The 20,199-nt window shown below is 24.2% G+C and overlaps 1 protein-coding gene across 1 annotated transcript; it reads right to left on the reverse strand.

The window, feature by feature from the left end:
* Window positions 1-319: 319 nt before the first annotated feature.
* Window positions 320-9,844, reverse strand: LOC145840969 (uncharacterized). Its single transcript, XM_082948327.1, has 6 exons — window positions 9,724-9,844; window positions 8,891-8,976; window positions 7,169-7,246; window positions 6,904-7,025; window positions 2,845-2,964; window positions 320-613 (listed from the first exon to the last, which is right to left on the reverse strand). Exons 1-6 carry the CDS (start codon window positions 9,807-9,809, stop codon window positions 533-535), a joined length of 573 nt encoding a protein of 190 aa, XP_082804453.1. The 5' UTR covers window positions 9,810-9,844; the 3' UTR covers window positions 320-532.
* Window positions 9,845-20,199: the final 10,355 nt, after the last annotated feature.

Consider the following 20,199-nt stretch of genomic DNA (forward strand, 5'->3'; position numbering starts at 1 on the left):
AAATTTTAACTTTAAGTACGACAATATAAAAAATCCTAAAAGTTTCAAGTAAAAAATATTTATGCTTCTGAAAGCTAAAACTAATATTTACACAATGGGTATTCTTTATTTTAAAAACAAACTATTATTTTAGTATTTTTTTAGAAAATCATTTATCAACTAGCAAATTTATTTTTATGAAATTAAAAAAGAACTGTAAATATAGTTTTATATAAAATTATCAATATGTATACATTATATCATATACAATAACTTTTTAGTAAATTCACTTACAATAAAAATTTATAGTACAAAAATTCATATTTTAACCAATTTTAAAACGATAAAAAACGCAGTAATTTGTACCTTATAAAAAACTTATAAATAAATAAAATTTTTAAACTTTTTTAAAGAAACTATAAGAAAACGTGAAAATTGTTTTCATTAAATTATGTTTATTTAAGGCAGTTGTATCTAGAATGTTTTTAAACAATTATCTAAATGTTTCTAATATACTGCATGAAAATTTGATAACAGAAAATGTATATTTCAGCTATGTTTTTGAAGATGAAAATTCTTTGTCTTTCAAGGTGTTCCGTAATAAATCAATCATGGCCATTTGTAATCTTCTTTTCTGTGATTTAAACTTTGTTTAGAATTTGTGCATTTTTATCAAAGTGGTAAAAACTGTTTTTAAACTTATGTTCATATTAAAAAGTACAAATACAATGACCTTGACATTCAATACCTGTGTTCAAAATCAAGAAAAACTTCAAAAAAAAATTTTTTAGCTGCTATTTTAATAAACGAAATGCTACTGGTAATTGTTTTTGTTTAAAGAATTGAGACAGATTTTTCAATGGATTTCATGGTTGCCACTGATCAAGCTGAGAAAAATTTCCTGACTTTTTACTAAAACTTTCTTGACTTTTCTAAATCAAACTCTTAGATAAAACTTATTCTAAAATACACAATCTAACACTTGAAACTATATAAAGCTTTCAATCTAATTTTAATACAGGTTAAGAACAACAGTTATTTTGCTTAATTCTATCATCAAACTTCCAGTACATCACTTAAACCATCTGTGTATGATTGATGTTTGTAACAAACAGCTCTATCAGCAAATGCTTGTATTATTACCTTATAAACACAGCTTGTCTGAAAAAAGACACAATTTTTTCGCATTTCCTAGCATAAATTTATCTAGATAAACAAATGACATCTAAGGAACTTTTACAGTTAAAACCTTGAATTAATAACTAATTTGCACAACTAAAATCTTAAAGCAACAACAAATTTTTACAGTTGAAACCTTGAAACTAAACTATATATCTGTTGTATAAAATATTTCCTCTTATCATTTAGTATAAAATTTGTAACAAATAAATAAACTCTTATTTACTTTAAGACTTAAGTTACTCTACAAAAAATACAAACAATAAGAAAACTTAATCTTGGCATATACCTCTCTTATAACTTAATTTATAAATTTAAACATCTTTGAAAAAATTATAAAGAGGTAAAGTTACATAAAATACTAACCTAACTGAAATAGTTATAAAGAACTCAATTATTTACTTAAACAAAAACCACTTTGATTCTAAAATTATGCTAGATAAACTTTTGTGTATATATCACAGTTTTACTATGGAAATGTCCTTTCTACAGATCATCAATACTAAGAAGCTTACAAAATCTGCTTGTTCAAGTAGGGTACTTGTTTAATATGTTAAAACAAAATTTTTGCAGTTTTATAAAGGATATTTTAATAATTTATACATGATGAAGGCATTGGAAATAAAATTAAATGTTTTTGTAAATTTCTAGGAAAATTGTGGAATTTTTTTCTGACTTTAAAGGACTTTCAATTAATTTTTACAATTTGAAGGCTTTGGAAAACAAGGAATTTTGTAAATTTGAACTGACAAAATCTGACTTTTTTTAAATTTTATCAAATTTCCTGACTTTTTTTCAAAACCCCCCATTTTTTCCTGACTTTTGACATTTTTTTGAATTTTTCCTGACTTTTCCTGATTTCCTGACCGAGTGGCAACCCTGGGTTTTGAACTAATTTTTATTTGTCAAACTATCAAACATTATTCAATTCTAATCTATATAAGGCAGATTACCTACATACCATACATCCTAATTGCTAAACAAAGAACAGTCCATTGTTCTAACATTATGATTATAAAAACACACTGCAATAAAGAGTAATAGAAACTTTTAAGAATATGCTAAAACTTAACTTGATTTTGAGAAATTTGACTTGGATTTAATACTAACAAAACAAAAAAAAAACCTAAATAGATGTTTAAAAATACTGGAACAAAACTTAATGATAAAAAAGTTTTTTTTTTTGGTATAACATACTAAAATTAGGTTACATCACAAATGTAGAAAACAATTATGAAACAAACCGTTACAATTGATACACATATTTATCTTATACAGATAATCTTCTATTCATTAAGTACTTAAATTTTTACAGAACTTGAAAAAATCTTTTATTAACTTATCATAGAAGAACGTTATAAATTTCAATAAAATTTCAAACTGTTTTATTTCAAAATACTTATATTATTCAAATCTTTAATCAGCAAAAATTATTTATTATTTCTAACATTTAACTCATGATAATTTTTTTAAACAAAATATATAGTTTTGTTTGAAGGTTATACACAAAACATTTTAAATTCTTTGTCAAACAAAAATTACTGACTAATTTAAGTAAACTAATTTTTATTTGTAATAAAAAATATTGACTAAATGACAGCAAATACCACTTTGTTTTTATACTTTTATATACTTTTTTTTCTTACTAAATATATCTAAATTTGAAAAAAACTATGCAAAACTTACATCTTGATTTTTAGTTGAACAGAACCCTGGCAACTCAATGTCTTCAAGTGTTTTTTGTTGGTTTTCTATCACTTTTTCTAAATCATCCATGAATTTTTTTGTAACATCAAGAATCTTATTCTGTTTTTTTATTGTTCATTTAAATCGTAACTAATTTTATTTAATTGAAACAGCGTTCATCTAAATTAGATTCTAGATAAAAAAGCATAAATAAAAATGGTAAGAACCATTAAAAAAATCAGTCACAGTCTTTTACAACCACTTAGAATAGATCTTTCGTTTATTAAAAAACAAACATTTTCAATTCTGTAGAAAACAAAAAAATATACTAGCAACTAGAGAAAATTAAGTACCGTAAATTAAATATTTTTAGCAAAATTTAAAATAAAACTAAAAACTACCATATTATTAAAATACTGAATTTTATACTATTACTTTAAAATTAATGGAACACTTATATTTGAGATTAGTCAGTAAAATTTGATATAATTTTTCAATTTGAGAAACTGAAAAAAAGACACTTTGGAAAATTATTTTTGTTTACTGTAACTAAGAAAAACTATTTCTATAAACAACAAACAATTAAAAAATTCTCTAGTATTGTACTTGATAAAAAAAAAAAAAAAAAAATTTTTTTGATGACATTTTCAATTTTTTATCATTAAAACTATTCCTTAAAAACACTGTTTAAATTAATTTTTGCCTTAGTTTTTTTAATCCACCACTGTTCTGTGTAGTCTAAATTAGTTCTTATAGGGCTTTCTAAAAACTGGACTGTGTATGCATTTTCAATCTTTTCTGGTATATTGTTTTTGTGAAATTTATTATAATGTATAATTAGAGCAAATTGATCTTTTATTTCATGGTTTAGTTCAGTTTTATTGTTTTTCCATATGTTTCTGTGGGCATTCCACCTCTTAGTAAAGCTATTCATAGTCTGTCCAATGTATAAATTTTTGCATATGTTGCATGTAGCTGCATAAATTCCATAATTTTTGCAATTTAATTGTTGTTTAATTTTCATATTTTGTATTGTTTTGTTGTTACTTATCATACTTTTATTATAGTTTCCAAAATTAGTTGGAAAAAAAATGAAATTAAAGAAGAATTTAATATAATCACAGCAGATGTTAAAAACCTATACCCATCCCTAAAAAGAATTCTGATAAAAAACTCCCTTGAAGATTGCCTGAAAGTTTGTACTCATTATAACTTTAAACAAAATAAACAAATAGTAGAAACAATAATGTTCTGCTTAGAAAACAATTATGTTAGTTTTAAAAATAGTCTATACAAGAATAACCAAGGGATACCTACAGGAGAAAATTTCAGCGTCTCACTGGCAAATATTGCCCTCCACTTTATAACTAAAAATTTAAACTTTTTAAAATTGTGTTTTATTTATAAAAGATATATAGACGACATTATTTTTTTGTGCCCAGCAGATAAAGCTATTTTTATTCAAGATGAACTCACCAAAAAATTTCAATCTCATGATCTAAATTTACAATTTAAAAAAATCTCAAATACAGAAGAAGGAAAACAACTGGAATTTTTAGATATTTTACATATTATAAATAGCTCAGAAATAAACGGATTTAAAACAGTAAACCACACCAAACCCACAGCAAAATTAGCAAAATTTTTAAATGGCAATTCTTACCATCCAACACACGTTTTTAGAGGAATAATTTTATCAGAAGCTAATAGACTTAAAAAATTAAATGAAAAAACAGAAGATTATGAAAAGGCACTAATTAACTTAAAAATTAAATGCAGTAGATCAAGTTTCAGTAAAAAATTAATAAATAATACCTTTAATGAATTAGATGAAGTATGTAATAAAGATCCTAGTACAAATAACATAAAAAAATCAGAACAAAATGAAAAAGTGACTTGGGCAACCAGCTTTAAACAATTTATAAATTTTAGCAAAAATGAACAATGTTACAGTACAGAATTATTAAGATTAACTTATAAGAGACCAAAAACACTGAGAAATATATTAATAAACAAAAATAATTTTACAAAAACAGAAAACAACAAAACAGCTGAATGTGGAAAGTGTGCTTTGTGTGGAAATTTTGGAAACTATAATAAAAGTATGATAAGTAACAACAAAACAATACAAAATATGAAAATTAAACAACAACTAAATTGCAAAAATTATGGAATTTATGCAGCTACATGCAACATATGCAAAAATTTATACATTGGACAGACTATGAATAGCTTTACTAAGAGGTGGAATGCCCACAGAAACATATGGAAAAACAATAAAACTGAACTAAACCATGAAATAAAAGATCAATTTGCTCTAATTATACATTATAATAAATTTCACAAAAACAATATACCAGAAAAGATTGAAAATGCATACACAGTCCAGTTTTTAGAAAGCCCTATAAGAACTAATTTAGACTACACAGAACAGTGGTGGATTAAAAAAACTAAGGCAAAAATTAATTTAAACAGTGTTTTTAAGGAATAGTTTTAATGATAAAAAATTGAAAATGTCATCAAAAAAATATTTTTTTTTTTTTTTTTTATCAAGTACAATACTAGAGAATTTTTTAATTGTTTGTTGTTTATAGAAATAGTTTTTCTTAGTTACAGTAAACAAAAATAATTTTCCAAAGTGTCTTTTTTTCAGTTTCTCAAATTGAAAAATTATATCAAATTTTACTGACTAATCTCAAATATAAGTGTTCCATTAATTTTAAAGTAATAGTATAAAATTCAGTATTTTAATAATATGGTAGTTTTTAGTTTTATTTTAAATTTTGCTAAAAATATTTAATTTACGGTACTTAATTTTCTCTAGTTGCTAGTATATTTTTTTGTTTTCTACAGAATTGAAAATGTTTGTTTTTTAATAAACGAAAGATCTATTCTAAGTGGTTGTAAAAGACTGTGACTGATTTTTTTAATGGTTCTTACCATTTTTATTTATGTTTATCTAAAATTCAATCCTGTCCGGTCTTTAAAATCAAAAGAGGAAGACTACCTTCATCCCATTATAATAGATAAAAAAGCAATCAATTAACCTACTACTGTTTTTTTTCTCAGTCTAAAAAAAATTAATATTGGCAAATTATTTAAAAACTAGAAATTAGTCAAACGTAATTTTTGACAAAACATTAGTTTAAAAAAAATATATATATACGGATCAATGATTTTTGCCAAAGTGGGAACTTTGTTTCTTTTAAACCTGGTCCAAATTCATAAACAACTATTAAAATATATAAAGTGAACAACTTTTCTAGGAATAACTTTTTGAACATACAATAGATTATCTTATTATTTTGATTTGTTAAAAATAACTTACTTGAGAAACATTGTTAAAACAAGCTATCAATTTTCTAAACATAGCCAGAATAGTATTGTGGTGTTTTGGCATTTTTGGCAAAAACCAAAATAGTTTAAGAATTAAATAAACCTTTTCTAAAAAGCATATTCAGTTTAAGTCTCAAAAATAGTTAACTTGATCTTGTATTCAAAGTTAAAACTATTCAAAAATTTTTAGATCAAGTTTCTTAATAAAGATCCTAATGAAGCAAATTTCTTGGAAGGAAGGTATAACAATTCGCACCGTAATTTTCTGTATTCAACTCAAATATTGCAAAAATTATTCATTAATGAACTCCATGGAATTGTTTTAAGTTGTTTAACACAGATACAGTATGATAGTTGAATAAAAAAAAGTACTGTGAAAATTTTTACTTTAATATTTCAGTACTTTAGCAACAATAAATAAGTGGTGTTTTAAAAGTAATATTTTATAAACTACTTATCAAAACAACATACATTTTATTAATTTTTTTATTAACTAAGATTTTATCTAGCTTTGTTGTCAAAAAACTCTAAAAATGTACTCACTTAGCTTAATAGGTGAGTTTTTGGTCATAAAAGGGTGAAAACTTGATAACAAGTGATAACATGTTGCTTAAGTATTTACATCTAACCTATCTTCATAAGTTTAAGAGCGAATTCTAAAAACTCTAAGGACAGTAAAAAAAAAGACATTTATTTACTACATTTTCAGAAAAATCAACCAACTTCAAACTCATCCACTATTTTATCTTCCTTTTCAACGTAAATACCTTCCAGGTAGGCAATGTTTGAATATTTTCCACTGTTTTGATCCTTAACAAAATCATCTTCTAGCTTGTTTAATTCAGCTTTAATTAAAACAAGTGTTTATCAAAAAAGATGGTTTATAAAACTATCTATAAAATATAAATACTGCCACAAAAAAATCCAAGAAGGTTTATACTCCTACAAAAGTAAGTTGATGTGTATATTAAATTCATAAAATTCAAACTTTCTTTTTGGTCTTCTAATGTTTTTCTGATTTCAAAGTATTCTTTTTCTTGTTTCTCCTGCTTTTTCTTTAGCTCATCTGAAGTAAATTATATTATCAGTGAATAAAGTTTTAACAAAAATCTATAGGGTTTCAAATAATTGTTTACAAAAACTAAAATTGACCCTTATTTGAAAGCTTAAAGGATAAAGTATTGTTTTACAATGTAAAAAGTTAATCAACTTTTGACTTAAACTCAGTTATGTGTAAAAAATCAGTTTAGTTATATGGGAAGAAATATAATAATACAATTTTTAGAAATTTTGAAAACTTTACTAATAGCTTATCTCTACCTATGTAATTTAAGTGAAAAACCTCAAGCTTACATGGAACTTTCCTTGTAACACTAAGAATAACTGGTTGCAAACAATTGTGTTTTAATGAAAAACAATATTTTAAAACTAAAAAAAGAAGAAAAACAAAATAATTTATTTGTACTTAATTTAAAAAAATTAGTTAGAAATATAAACAAGTTTTTCAACAAATCGTTCTCAGTAGTATAAAGATTAAACAAATAAAGTTTAAAAACTATTGCTTAAAAAACTGTAGGAAATATGTTTTTTGTTTAACAATCTAATTTAGTCTTTTTTGTTTGTGCCTTCCATAAAGAACCAAAAAGTTTCCAACTTTGATAGGTTAAATGTTAAATGCCTTTTTGAATTAAAAACAGTAGAGATCAACTGGTTGGTCAGTTAAATTTAAAAAAGACTAACTCTAATATAAAAGTGCTTATCTTTAATGAAGAATTCTTCTAAAAATATTAATTTCAAGATTTTTTGATGTTTTAAAATGATGTAACAACTCAACCTTATGCTCTATTTACATTAATTAAAAACAACTTACAACTACAGAGTATAATTTGGACTCTGTAAAGAAAAAAAAAGTTTTCTTGCATTCCACAAAAAAAAATCAAACAAATAAAAAGTTTGCAAAATATATAGTTTGGGGGTATGATAATTGTTTTAAATAACCTAATTTTATTAAAAGATGTATAAAGCCAGTTAAAAAAATTAAAAATAATTTATAACCTAAGTTAAAAAATTTTGTTTATATTTTTTAGTATAAAAATCTGTCTCCTACAAAGCACTTAAAACTTATAGAAAATTGGACTGAGAAAATCTTAAAACAACTGCTTGAAAACTATAGGAAAAGATAGATTTTTAGTGAATTACTTTTAATTTTCTTATTTAGTTTGCACTTTCCATTAGAAACCTATTGAACTCTATTATTTTGATTGCTTATATTTCAAAAGTTACTTTAAATTTAATAAACCTTTAAAAATCCCGTAGCTTAGTTTTATCTGTAAAAATATTTAATTTATTATCCCCTCACTCAAGCGGGCTTAATTAATAATTTCATTGTAATTTAGTTTTAAGATTTTTTTTATAGTACATTTTTTCTTTTAACTTACTGGGCCTGCTAAGCCTTTTTTTAAACAAGTCAAAAAAAATTAAAGTAAATCTGGACAGCAAACTAAAAAAAAAACTCAATCCTATCATAGAATAAAAAACTTAAAAAAGTGAAACAAGACTAACTGTAAGCTGTAACTTTTTTTTTATTGATTTAATAGATGATAGTTTAAAATACACAAACTAAAACTGAAAAATTATCAAGATTTATCTTAAGTAGAAAAAAAAACAAATTTTAACTGATCTTTTAAAATTTGATAACATGAGTTCTAACCTAAAACGTTTGATATGTGTTTATGTCCTAATGATAGAATAATATTTGCCATATCATCAAGCATGCTGTCATCTAGCAGAATTTCTCTAAAAAATGTTATAGTAATTTGATAATGTAACTAAAAAGACATAATTTATGTGATGTAGATCTAAAGTATAGTAAAAAATTAGAAACTTTAAAAAACTATAAATTCAACTTATTGAAAAAAGAATAATTTACAAAACTTCCATGCTCTAAAGTCTTAAAAAATTTTGTTTAGAAAGAATGTGAACTTTATTTTATGAGAACTTTGAAATAAATATTAAATTTATAAGTAAATAATAGTATCTTCATATACTATTATCAACATTTTAACTAAAGTACAAATTGAAATAAATAAATTTAAATTTATAAACAAAAACATTATAAAAAAAATTTCAAGAAGTTGAATAAAATTTGATTTGAAAAATATTTCAAAGCAAGTTAAGAAATAATGTAATAATATTTACATCAACATTTAATAACAATTATCAAAATTACCATCAGTCAATACTTATTTTCTAGTTGTATTTAGAACTAGACTAAATAAGTTGATCATCAAGATAACATCAATAATGGAAGATTAGGACCTACTGCTGATGATGGTACTGACTATGGAGCATTTTAAGTTAAAACAACAACATTTATATACAAAAGATTTTATACAATTTGCACACTGCAGTACTAATTTTAAACTCATACAATATTTAAAATATGAAAAACAGAAGAAAATTTTATTTAAATTTACATTATCCTAACTGACAAATGTATTTTATAACAAAAAAAAAGAAACTAATAAAAATGCTTATTCTTACGTTTTCATTGTCTTTCTCTTTTTCTTTAATAATCTAAGTATATCAGACAGCTTTAAATGTATTGTAGTGCCATTAAAGATATCCATGGATTATAATTTACTTATCTAAAAACTAAATTCTTATTATATTTACAAATTATTTCAAGTGACTAAGCTAAACTTTTTGTTATAAACTAAATCACTTAATTTTATGAACTTAAAATAAATATTTGTTAAAATAACTGTTTTGTTAATTATCAACTAGCTATATTATTATTATTATTTATTAATAATAAATTGCTATATGTTATTGTCAATAAATTCATAGTTATTAAAGTATTTACTTATTAAAGTAGTCTGAGTAAACCGTGGTTTTTCAAAAATATTAAAATAGTCTGACTTATCCCAAGTAGCCAGAGTGTGTATCAATCCTTACTTAGGTATTTGCAAAAAATAAATTTTTAACTATAATTGAGCTTTTAAAGCAGATCAGCTATTATATCAAAAATAAAATTAATATGTGTAAAAAATGTACTAACATTTCATCTAAGATGAAAACTGGTATAGTTATAATGTCATAGTTTTTTTTCAGATTTATAAAAAAATCTTTTGTTTCACAATTTATATTTATGCTGACCTTGAATAATATACTTGTATAACATATATATATCAATATAATATACTCAAATAACTCTATTCTTAATTAATATAACCCTGAACATTTTAATCTTTATACAGAAATATAAGTAATTTAGAGCACTGGGCTTCCAAATTAAAAAAAAAAAAATTGGCTTGTATTTGAAAGTTTAAAGTGTATACAATAAGATACTTTTTATAGAAAAATAATATAAATTATTAACATTGACAACGGTTAAAATCAATAAAATGTAAATATTAAAAAACAGAACAAGTCCTTAATTTATGAGTCCTTAAGTAAATAAACAAATTTATAACAATATATGGAGAACTTTTAAAAGAAAGTTACTACTTCAGTATACTATACTAAAGTTTTAATTATAATTTAGTCAAAATTACTCTTTGATTGATACTAAGTTATATTAAGATTAGTTGTAAAATATTCAAATGCACCATAGCGTTTACAAAATATATTTAGTTTGCAGCAAAATCAATAAAAAAAAATTATTTAGCTTCTGTAAGAATATCAAATTAAAAAAAAACATATCTTGTTAAGTTTTGAACTTTTTTATCTTTGAAAGTGTTTGATCTTGTTTAAAAATAAGTTATTATTTCTTTGGTTTATTAAATTATATCACATTATAATTCACAGTTTTGAATAAGAAATTAGAAAAATTGTCAGCATTAAAAAAAGTAAACCAAATAATTTCTAAATCTTCAATGTTTTTCTAACAAGAACTGTTCAAACTTTGAGGCTATTCTGTGCTTTTTGTTAAAAATTTCAGTTATTTTTAGTAAAAATTTATGGTAGGCTCACCCTGATAACTTTATAAAAAGTATGACTATTATTAAAGTCAAGGAAGAAGAAAAATTTACCAATAAGTTTGATTTACAAGCTACTTCTTATATGAGTCAAAATTTTGATCTATTTACATCAGGGTTTCCCAAACTTTTTGTCAAATGGCCCCATTTAGTAAAATTTAAAAAGCTTTGGCCCCTTGTACCAAGATTACTTAAAAAATACCCGAAAAAACCCTAAGATTTTTTTTGCTGTTAATCAACAACTACAGAATATATAGTGTAAGTTTCAATTTATGACTTTGTGGCTCCTTTACTGCTCATGCTACATTACTAATTTAATTTTGAGGTGTTTGTTGCATTTTTTGTGGCTGCTCTTGTAGAAATGGCAATAAGAAAATGTGAATTAAATGATCATAAAAATCTAGAGGAGGAGACTGTGTAGAGCTCATGGTAGACTATGGTTTCCATGGTCAATATTGGCAGTAATGGGTTAAAAAGGGTTAAAAAGTGCTTACCCTTTTTTAAATTAATTTTCTTTTTGATGTATATATAATTATTATTTTTTTACAGACCCAGTTGAAGTGTGTTGATTCGTTGACACACAGAAACATATGTTGGTAGAATAAAGGAAGATTACTGTATAATTTGTTTTTACTTATAATTACTTATTAAGTTTTTTATTTAATTTTTTTTTAATTATTGATTTAAGGTAGTTTAAAGTATTAACTACAAGCAAATAGTGCGCAACTTGATAACTTAGTTGTGAGCTTCAACTTTTTTTTTTTCCATTTTTATGGTCTTTTACTATAGAAAAAGGGGCTCCATAGAGCTTTACAGTTTGCTTTCGGTTTTGTACTTTTATTCCAAATTTGAAACAATAGAATTTTTAGTTATGAAATTATAGAGATTTTTCTTATTTAATAACTTTTATAGTACTTATTAGAGAGCTTAATATCAAACAGTTTTTTTTTTTTTTCTTTTGTAACTCTTTTAATAAATTATCTGTGTTAGTGTTGTACAATTTAAAATCATTTACACATAAAAAAGTAATTTTAAAGACCACTAGGTTTTGTTTTTTCAAAGATCAATTCAGAAGTTCTTAAGATCAGTTATGAGGACACCTACACCATCAGGCAACACAAAGAATATAAGTTGATAATTTTTTTTTTTAATGTAAATAAAATAAATAGTAAAGTGGTTTGTAAAATTTCCAAATACAGTGTTTGTTTTGTGTTGACATGAAAATGTTATTTTCTTAACTACATAAGCATTAAGTTATTTGGAATGAGTTAAATATGAATTTCAATTTATTTTAAATAAGACAAACAAAACATTTCAAAAATAAAAAGACCCTTTTACAAAACAAATATTTTACTTGTAACTAAAAGATATTTATTTCTAATATTTAATAAAAAACAACAATCGTTTTTTTAAGGTTTACTATAAACTAAATATTACTTAAAAAATACTATGTAATTTAACTAAAATAAAAGTAATAAACGTTTTAAATAAGATTTTTGTCAAAAAGTCTTATTATAAAAAATGTGAAACCTTCTGATCTGGATAACAAAAAGTCTAGTAAACAGCAAAGAAAATTCTTAAAAATGTGGTCTAATTAAATCCTAAATACCTAGTCTAGGGTATAAAAAGACCTTTTAATCATCGATTCAAACACCACAAATAATAGTTGTCAGACTATAACGAGCAAGTGGCTACATAAATATTTAAGCATGGAATTTTAAGTTAAATTAAACAGTCGTTTTAAAGAGTAAACAATAACTTTGTTTTTTTAGGGTTCTGTTTATTTTATTACATGCTTACATTTAGTACATTGGGCTAAGAAAGTTAAACTCTTAAAAAGTTAAAGACTCAAACTCCAAGAAACAAAAATAATAATTATAGTTGAAAAAAAAATACGACTATTAATTTTTTAATAAGTCAACACGATTAATTTTGTATTTAGTGTTTAATATATTTTTTCTTTTTAATTAAAACCCAATCATATCATTTTCACATACTAAAAAATACATATGTTGTAAAACCTTAAAACTAATCGTCTACTAATATTTTTTTTTTTAATGGCAACTTTACAACTATAAATTATGTTTAAAAATTTAACTTTACTTATAGCAAATCAAAGTTAACATAATATAGGACTCCAAAAGTGTTAATTATTTATTTACAAGAAAAAGTAATAAAAACAGGTTATAACATTTTTAACTTTAATTTCTATTTGTTAATTCGGCTGAAAACTTAAAACTTAACTTAGATCTCTGTAAGCAATATTAACAGACATATAAGATATTTAAAACATGTTTTTAAATCTTAACAAAAAAACTTAAATATTTCCAGTTAAGTTTATCACTATTTTTTTTTTTCAATTTAACTATTTATCTTTTTTTTATCAACTTAACATAAATAAAAACACTTATATGTATAAAAATGTGCTTAAGAACTCATATCATAACTCCACCATAAACTTATAATAAATTTTAAAGATAAAAAATGTGATGTTTGAAACTATGGTAAATGTAAAAAAAATTCTCTCTTAATAAAAAAATACTACTGCTATAAAATGTGGGTGGGTGTCACTTTTGCACGAGCGTCACTTTTGCACGAGAGGACACTTTTGCACGAGGGTCACTTTTGCACGAAGGGTCACTTTTGCACGAGGGGACACTTTTGCACGGCGACTCTTTTGCACGAGCGTCATTTTAGCACGAGGGGACACTTTTGCACGGCGTCACTTTTGCACGAGGGTACACTTTTGCACGGCGACTCTTTTGCACGAGCGTCACTTTTGCACGAGGGGACACTTTTGCACGGCAACACTTTTGCACGGAGGGTCACTTTTGCACGGAGGGTCACTTTTGCACGAGGAGACACTTTTGCACGGCGACATTTTTTCACGATGACAATTTTTTACGGCAGCATTGTTGCACAACGTCACATTTTTACGATAAAATTTTTGCAAAGCGACATTTTGGCTCGATGACTTTTTCGCACGGAAAATCAATTTTGCATGCAGGCCGATTAAAAGTTTTTTTAGCTAGTACCGTACCGAGTCTGTAACATAAAAAGAAACTGAAAACTAAAATTTTATATTATACCTATACTAATGGCAAAAAATGAAAGGTCTAAAATCTTAAACAGTAAAAGTTAATGTTAGAAACAAACTAACGAAAAGATAAAATTATTTATAAAAGATTCATACCAGGGACAATAAAGTTAATTTATTTAGAAACTAGGATAACAAATACTTTAAATGTAAGTAAGTTGTTCTAGTTTATTTTGAATTTTAATATATTAATAAACAACTATGCCTTTTTATATATTTTACTATACGGTTACAAGTTTATAGTTCATATGATAAACCTAGGCATCAAAACCTAGACCACTTAAACTGGAAGACACATAAATAAAAGATAAAATAACACATTTAGTTTATTTATTATCACAAATATAAAATCATAATTTGATATAAGATTTATAGGTTAACATAAAAAGCAAAATTTTAATCACAAACTTATATTGATTTACGATTTGATGTAGAACGATCAAAATCAAGTATTTAAATGCATTGACTAACAACATAAATAAAAACCTAACGCTCCAAGGACATTAACGTTAGGCTCTCATCGGCTTATTTCATGATCATGGAATGCTGGTGTAAGCATCTCTTGATACTTTTGATGAACATAAGTTTAAACTTCAAAATGTTACTCTCTCATTGACTTATCATGATCATGCAACATTATTGTTATGAAATAATCTAAGTTTAAACCATGAAAAATGCGCTATTTTATTTATTTTTTTGTTCTCACGCTAAATTAAAAAATAAAAATAAACAACAAGTAAAATCTGAAATACCTTTACACTTCTTAAACTAACTAAATCTTTGTTTTGAATTTAACTATTGTTTGAAATTAAAATAAACTTAAAGTACTTGTTCAACAACTATATAATGCTAATTATAACATTAAGAGAAAACAAGTAAAAAATAATACTCAAAAGTTCTAAAGCCTTACTAAATTAAATTTATTTTCCTGTTTGAAAAGTAACAAAATTCAGATTATTTTTATTTAATGTATTCAAAACTGTTTTTATTGGAAATTAAAAATGTGTATTCATCTAGTTTATTTAATATAAGCTAAAAAATATAAATTAATGAACTGTGGTACGTTATTATATTATTCCACGTAAAACTTTAAACAAAGTCTTTGCATTAAATTTTCATTAAAAAACTACCACATTTTATGTATTCAAAACAACTTAAGTTTAAAAGCCAATATTATTCAAGTAAAAATATAAAAAAAAAATTTTAAATGTCGCCGTGCAAAAGTGTCACCTCGTGCAAAAGTGACCCTCCGTGCAAAAGTGACCCTCCGTGCATAAGTGTCGCCGTGCAAAAGTGTCCCCTCGTGCAAAAGTGACGCTCGTGCAAAAGAGTCGCCGTGCAAAAGTGTCCCCTCGTACAAAAGTAACCCTCCGTGCAAAAGTGACGCCGTGCAAAAGTGTCCCCTCGTGCTAAAGTGACGCTCGTGCAAAAGAGTCGCCGTGCAAAAGTGTCCCCTCGTGCAAAAGTGACGCTCGTGCAAAAGTGAACCGTTCCCATAAAATGTATGTGTCTAAAAATTTTACTACTGAAAGTAAACAATTAAATTATAAGTATTTGGAACTATTAAAACTTTCCATTAAATTAAATGTCTTTTTAAATTTCATAGGTAAGTATTTGCAGATTATTTTTCTTTCAGATACTTTTTTTAAACTTACTACCTGCTGTTATTCTTAAATTATAACTTCAAATTTTTCTCACTGATTTTATTAAGCAAAACAGTGGGTATAAGTTTATAGAAATGGTTGTGTTTTTATACAAAAAAAATATTTAAACTTTTTAAAAACAAAGTAGAAACATATTATTGTTTTAAAAGTAGATATTAAACTTTATTTAGTTTGCAGTAGTAGCTTAATTTTCTATAATAAAAAAAAATTTTCAACCTCATTGATTATTTTTGCACTAAACTTATTATTACTAAACTCATTGATTATTAAGTTGAGGATCGAGTATTTAAAGCTTAAAATAACTTAAAATATAAAATAGTAAAACTTAATGAAAAATATTTAAGCACGTTTAACTTAAATCTTATAAAATGTACAGTTTAGTTTTTAATGTTTTTTTATATTTTAAATATAAAGACTTTCGTTACATAAATGCTACTAATATAAACAGTTTAACTTTATATTTGATTGGTTTGTAAATGTTACTAATTCACAATAACTTGGTAAAATTACAGTGAAAGATTTTTATAAAAACAATTTTAAAACAAGTTTAACGTTTTTTTCAGAAAATCCTTATAACGTAAAAAACGTATTTTAGTGTACTTAATTAAAACAAGTTTTATTGCATTAAGAATTTATAGAACAAAATATTGGTCGTTAAATGTTAACTTGCTATTATGCATAAAAAAATAATACAAAGCAAAAAAGTAAATAATCTTAGAAAGTGTGAAAGATCACACTTGAAAAATCGGGAAACTGTTTAGTAAGGATAAAGCTTATGTAAGCCTTATGAGTCTATTTATCAAATTCAGCAAATCCCTTTTTTAATTACTTAAGGATGTTTAAAAGACTTTTTTAAGGATTAAATATAATAAACGAGTTCAACAACTCAAAAATGATTTTTAAATTTATTAAGTTAGTAATTAAATATGAAATAATATCAGTGTACTTTTCACATTTTATATACACTACTGTTGATAACGTTTTATTTGCTGTTTACTAGTTTGACAATAATTAAACACGTACCTGATAAATTTTGATAAAATAATTCTTTTCAGTTTAAAATGTTCTCGGTACTTCATATTTTTTTTTTATAATTTTTATTAAATGTTTAATTTTACGTATATTTATTTTAAAGTATAGTTAGCTTGTAGTTTGATAGCTTTGAAAAAATATTTTTGAACAACTGTCGTTGAAGTAGGACTATTTAAATTAAAATAATAGCAATTGCAAGTTTTTATTTACACAAAACACCTAAAAAGTAAACACCTAAATTTTTTTTTGAACTTAAAAGGAAAAACTATTTTAAAACTGTTGATAAAAATCTTAGCTACTTTCAAAAAAAAAAAGATTCTTTAAAAACGGCACCATCCATTTATCGAAAAGTTTGCAATTTTGAGATCATTTTGAGATCAGCAGTAAGAGACCTAAATGTTTTACTGCGAAGACAATTATTTTTTTTTTAATATAAGTGTTGATGTGCACAAAAAAGAGCCAAGAAAAAATTTATTTATAACTTTTTAAACGGCTTAAGGTTAAAATTAAGTCGCTTTTTACCACACTAATGTATTTATTGCTACATACTCAGGCTGCCTAATTTGGAATTTTCGAACAACCCAGGTAAACTCAGGCTAATTTAGACAATTTTCTGTTTTTTAATAACTTTGAGTTCTGTTTTTGTCAGAATTTCAATGAGACACAGCTAATATAAACTAGAAAGTTTTCTTGATTTGTTGACTTATGTTCTTTAATTAATTTTATCTACTTTGTGTTATGGATTTCCTCTGTTTAACAATTATTTCAGTTTTGTGGTTAGTTTAATTCTGATATTACAATTTTTATTATAAGTTTGATCGCTTGAACAAAGATATAACATGATAATTTAGAGTGTAGATTTTAAAAAGAAAAAAAAAAGACATTTAATACATTTAAGAAGTATATTTATATCAATGCTCTTGATACCTTAAAAAAAACTTTATAAAAGCAATTTCAGGCTGACTTTAGTTAGTTTTTGGTTACTAAGGGTAGTTTTTTTTGATATTTCGTCTAAAATATTAGAAACCGTCAAGTATTGGAAGTGTACACCTTTTAAGGTCGATAAAATTACGACCTCGAATTTTTTTTTTGATTGTTTCAAAAAATTTAACGACAAAATTTAACACAGCTCTAACTTTTTAAATGCTTTCTATTTCATCTAGACTTATTTAACTTAATCTTATATGTACGTACAAAACATAGTATTTTTAGAATTTTTAAAGTGATAATAGGAATTAAGTCAAAACTATGTAATGTGTATCGCTTAAACTACCAAATGTTTACCGGATAAACTACTAATTGTAAACTTTTTTTTCGTATAAGGGAGAGTAAAAAAATAGTTGACTAATATACTAATGACAAACTTAAAAGCTAAAAAAAAATAATTACATAATACAAAAAATATGTTTGTTTAAAAAAATCAAAGAATGAATTGCTTTGCTTGGCCAGAGAAAATGCTTTTTTTTCATAGCCACTGCCTAAGTAACATATTTCGTCAGGTAATTTAACTCTCCTTAGTCTTACCGAAAGAGCTTACATCAAATTTCAAGTTATAACTGGCATGTTTAGGTTTTTAGATTACCTGTATTTTGTTGTTAAGGACAGAATTCTTTTTCATAAGTCTTGTTTCTTCTTAGCTCTTTTAGAATAGATCTTGATGAGTTTTAGTAACAAATATTCCTAAAAGAGCTAAGATATTAGAGAAGTCAAAAGTTTTTTCTACTTATATTTAAAACTTTTTATTTTTTTAAGTTTTCATGTACAAGTTTTCTCGTCAGTTTTTAATGTCTTAAATTTAAGATAAAAATGCCGATTTTGCTAATTGAAAATTATTCTAATAATATAACACTTTTATTTTACAATTTTTTATTCAATTAAAACCGTTTTTAACTTTTATTCTCTCAAGTTCTCCAAAGCTTTTATTTTTTTAAAGCCCTAATTAAAAAAGTTTTTAATTCGGTTACTTTTTTTATAGACAAAATAAAAAGTATGAGTTACGTATACTTTGAAAAAAGTACTATATTTCCAAAAAACGAAATTCGTTCAAAGAAAAACATTTCAAAAAATATCACCTGTGACAGTTTTAACACTGATAATTTACTCTACAATTTTTCTTATTAAGTCCTTGTTTAAATAATACCTTGTATAGAAATGAGGTTTAACATTCAACATTAGTACGATCAAAAAACACGTACTTTATATCAACTTTATAACAGAACTGTCGATTTAATCTATATAAGAAACTCGTAGAACACTAAGGTTGATAATAAAATGACAACAAAATGGTCAAAAGCCTAAATGCTAAAAATTTTAAACCAAAACGCGAAAAATAAAAACGAATTAAGGTAATACAATAAACAACAGCTAAAAGTTATTTTTAATGCTCGTTTTAAAGACTAACAATAAGTATATTTTTTAATAATCATCATTACAGATTAAGCTATATTGTCTCTAACTCATACAAATGGTAATTTTTTATTTCAAGATATAAGTTGTATTCTAAGGGTTTTTTATTCTAAAAACTAGCTGTTACCTTCTTAAATAAAGCCTTGAAATTTGATCGTGTTCAAATTTATTAACAATAACTCTAACATGTTCTATTCATGTTTTATTTTTACTATCTTTCTTAATATTAAAATCTTTTAAATTTGTACTTTATCTAAATGTGTTTAAAAAGTCTGGTTGAAGCTTGATTTTGATTGGCCATATTTTTTCAAAAATATTTGCTTACTAAAACTTTTTGTAATTTGACTCGTTTTTGTTCTATCTTTTATATTGTTTAACACCAAGAAAGAACATAATTGTAAAAAAAAACTTTTTTAACATAAGTTTAATAAAAATGAAAATTTTCCTACTTTAGATAGTTTTAAAGCATATTGTAATAAGACTGAACATTCTTGCCTAATTTTGACCCCTTTTTGTTTGGTCAATAATGATTCAAGGTTAAGAAAAGTTGCTGTCATCATTTTTCTATTATTCATATATGTTTATTTGTTATTTATAACTGATAATAATAATTTTTAGTTTTTTATCAATATAAAAACTTAAAAGCTTGTGATACACGCTAAAAAAGTTGTAACAATGTTAAATACTTATTGTGCACTTAATACAGTAACAACTCTTGAAAATAATCAAAAATCTATCAAACATTTTTTGAACTTAATTTATACTTAAGATAATTTGCGACAAAATTAATAACTTAACAATTATGTTTTAGTCTATTTAAACTGTTATAGACAAAATTCAC

The sequence above is a fragment of the Thalia democratica genome, chromosome 7 (assembly GCF_965202585.1).
Source record: "Thalia democratica chromosome 7, ktThaDemo2.hap1.1, whole genome shotgun sequence".
Lineage (NCBI taxonomy): Eukaryota > Metazoa > Chordata > Thaliacea > Salpida > Salpidae > Thalia > Thalia democratica.

Bases quoted from the DNA above. Each gene is read 5' to 3' on its own strand.
- LOC145840969 (XM_082948327.1), bottom strand. From the start codon at position 9,809: ATGGATATCTTTAATGGCACTACAATACATTTAAAGCTGTCTGATATA. The intron at 2,965-6,903 runs GTTGGTTGATTT...ATAAAAAAACAG, and splicing joins AAATAGTGGATGAGTTTGAA to AATAAGATTCTTGATGTTAC. The intron at 614-2,844 runs GTAAGTTTTGCA...TTTAAATCACAG, and splicing joins GTTCAACTAAAAATCAAGAT to AAAAGAAGATTACAAATGGC.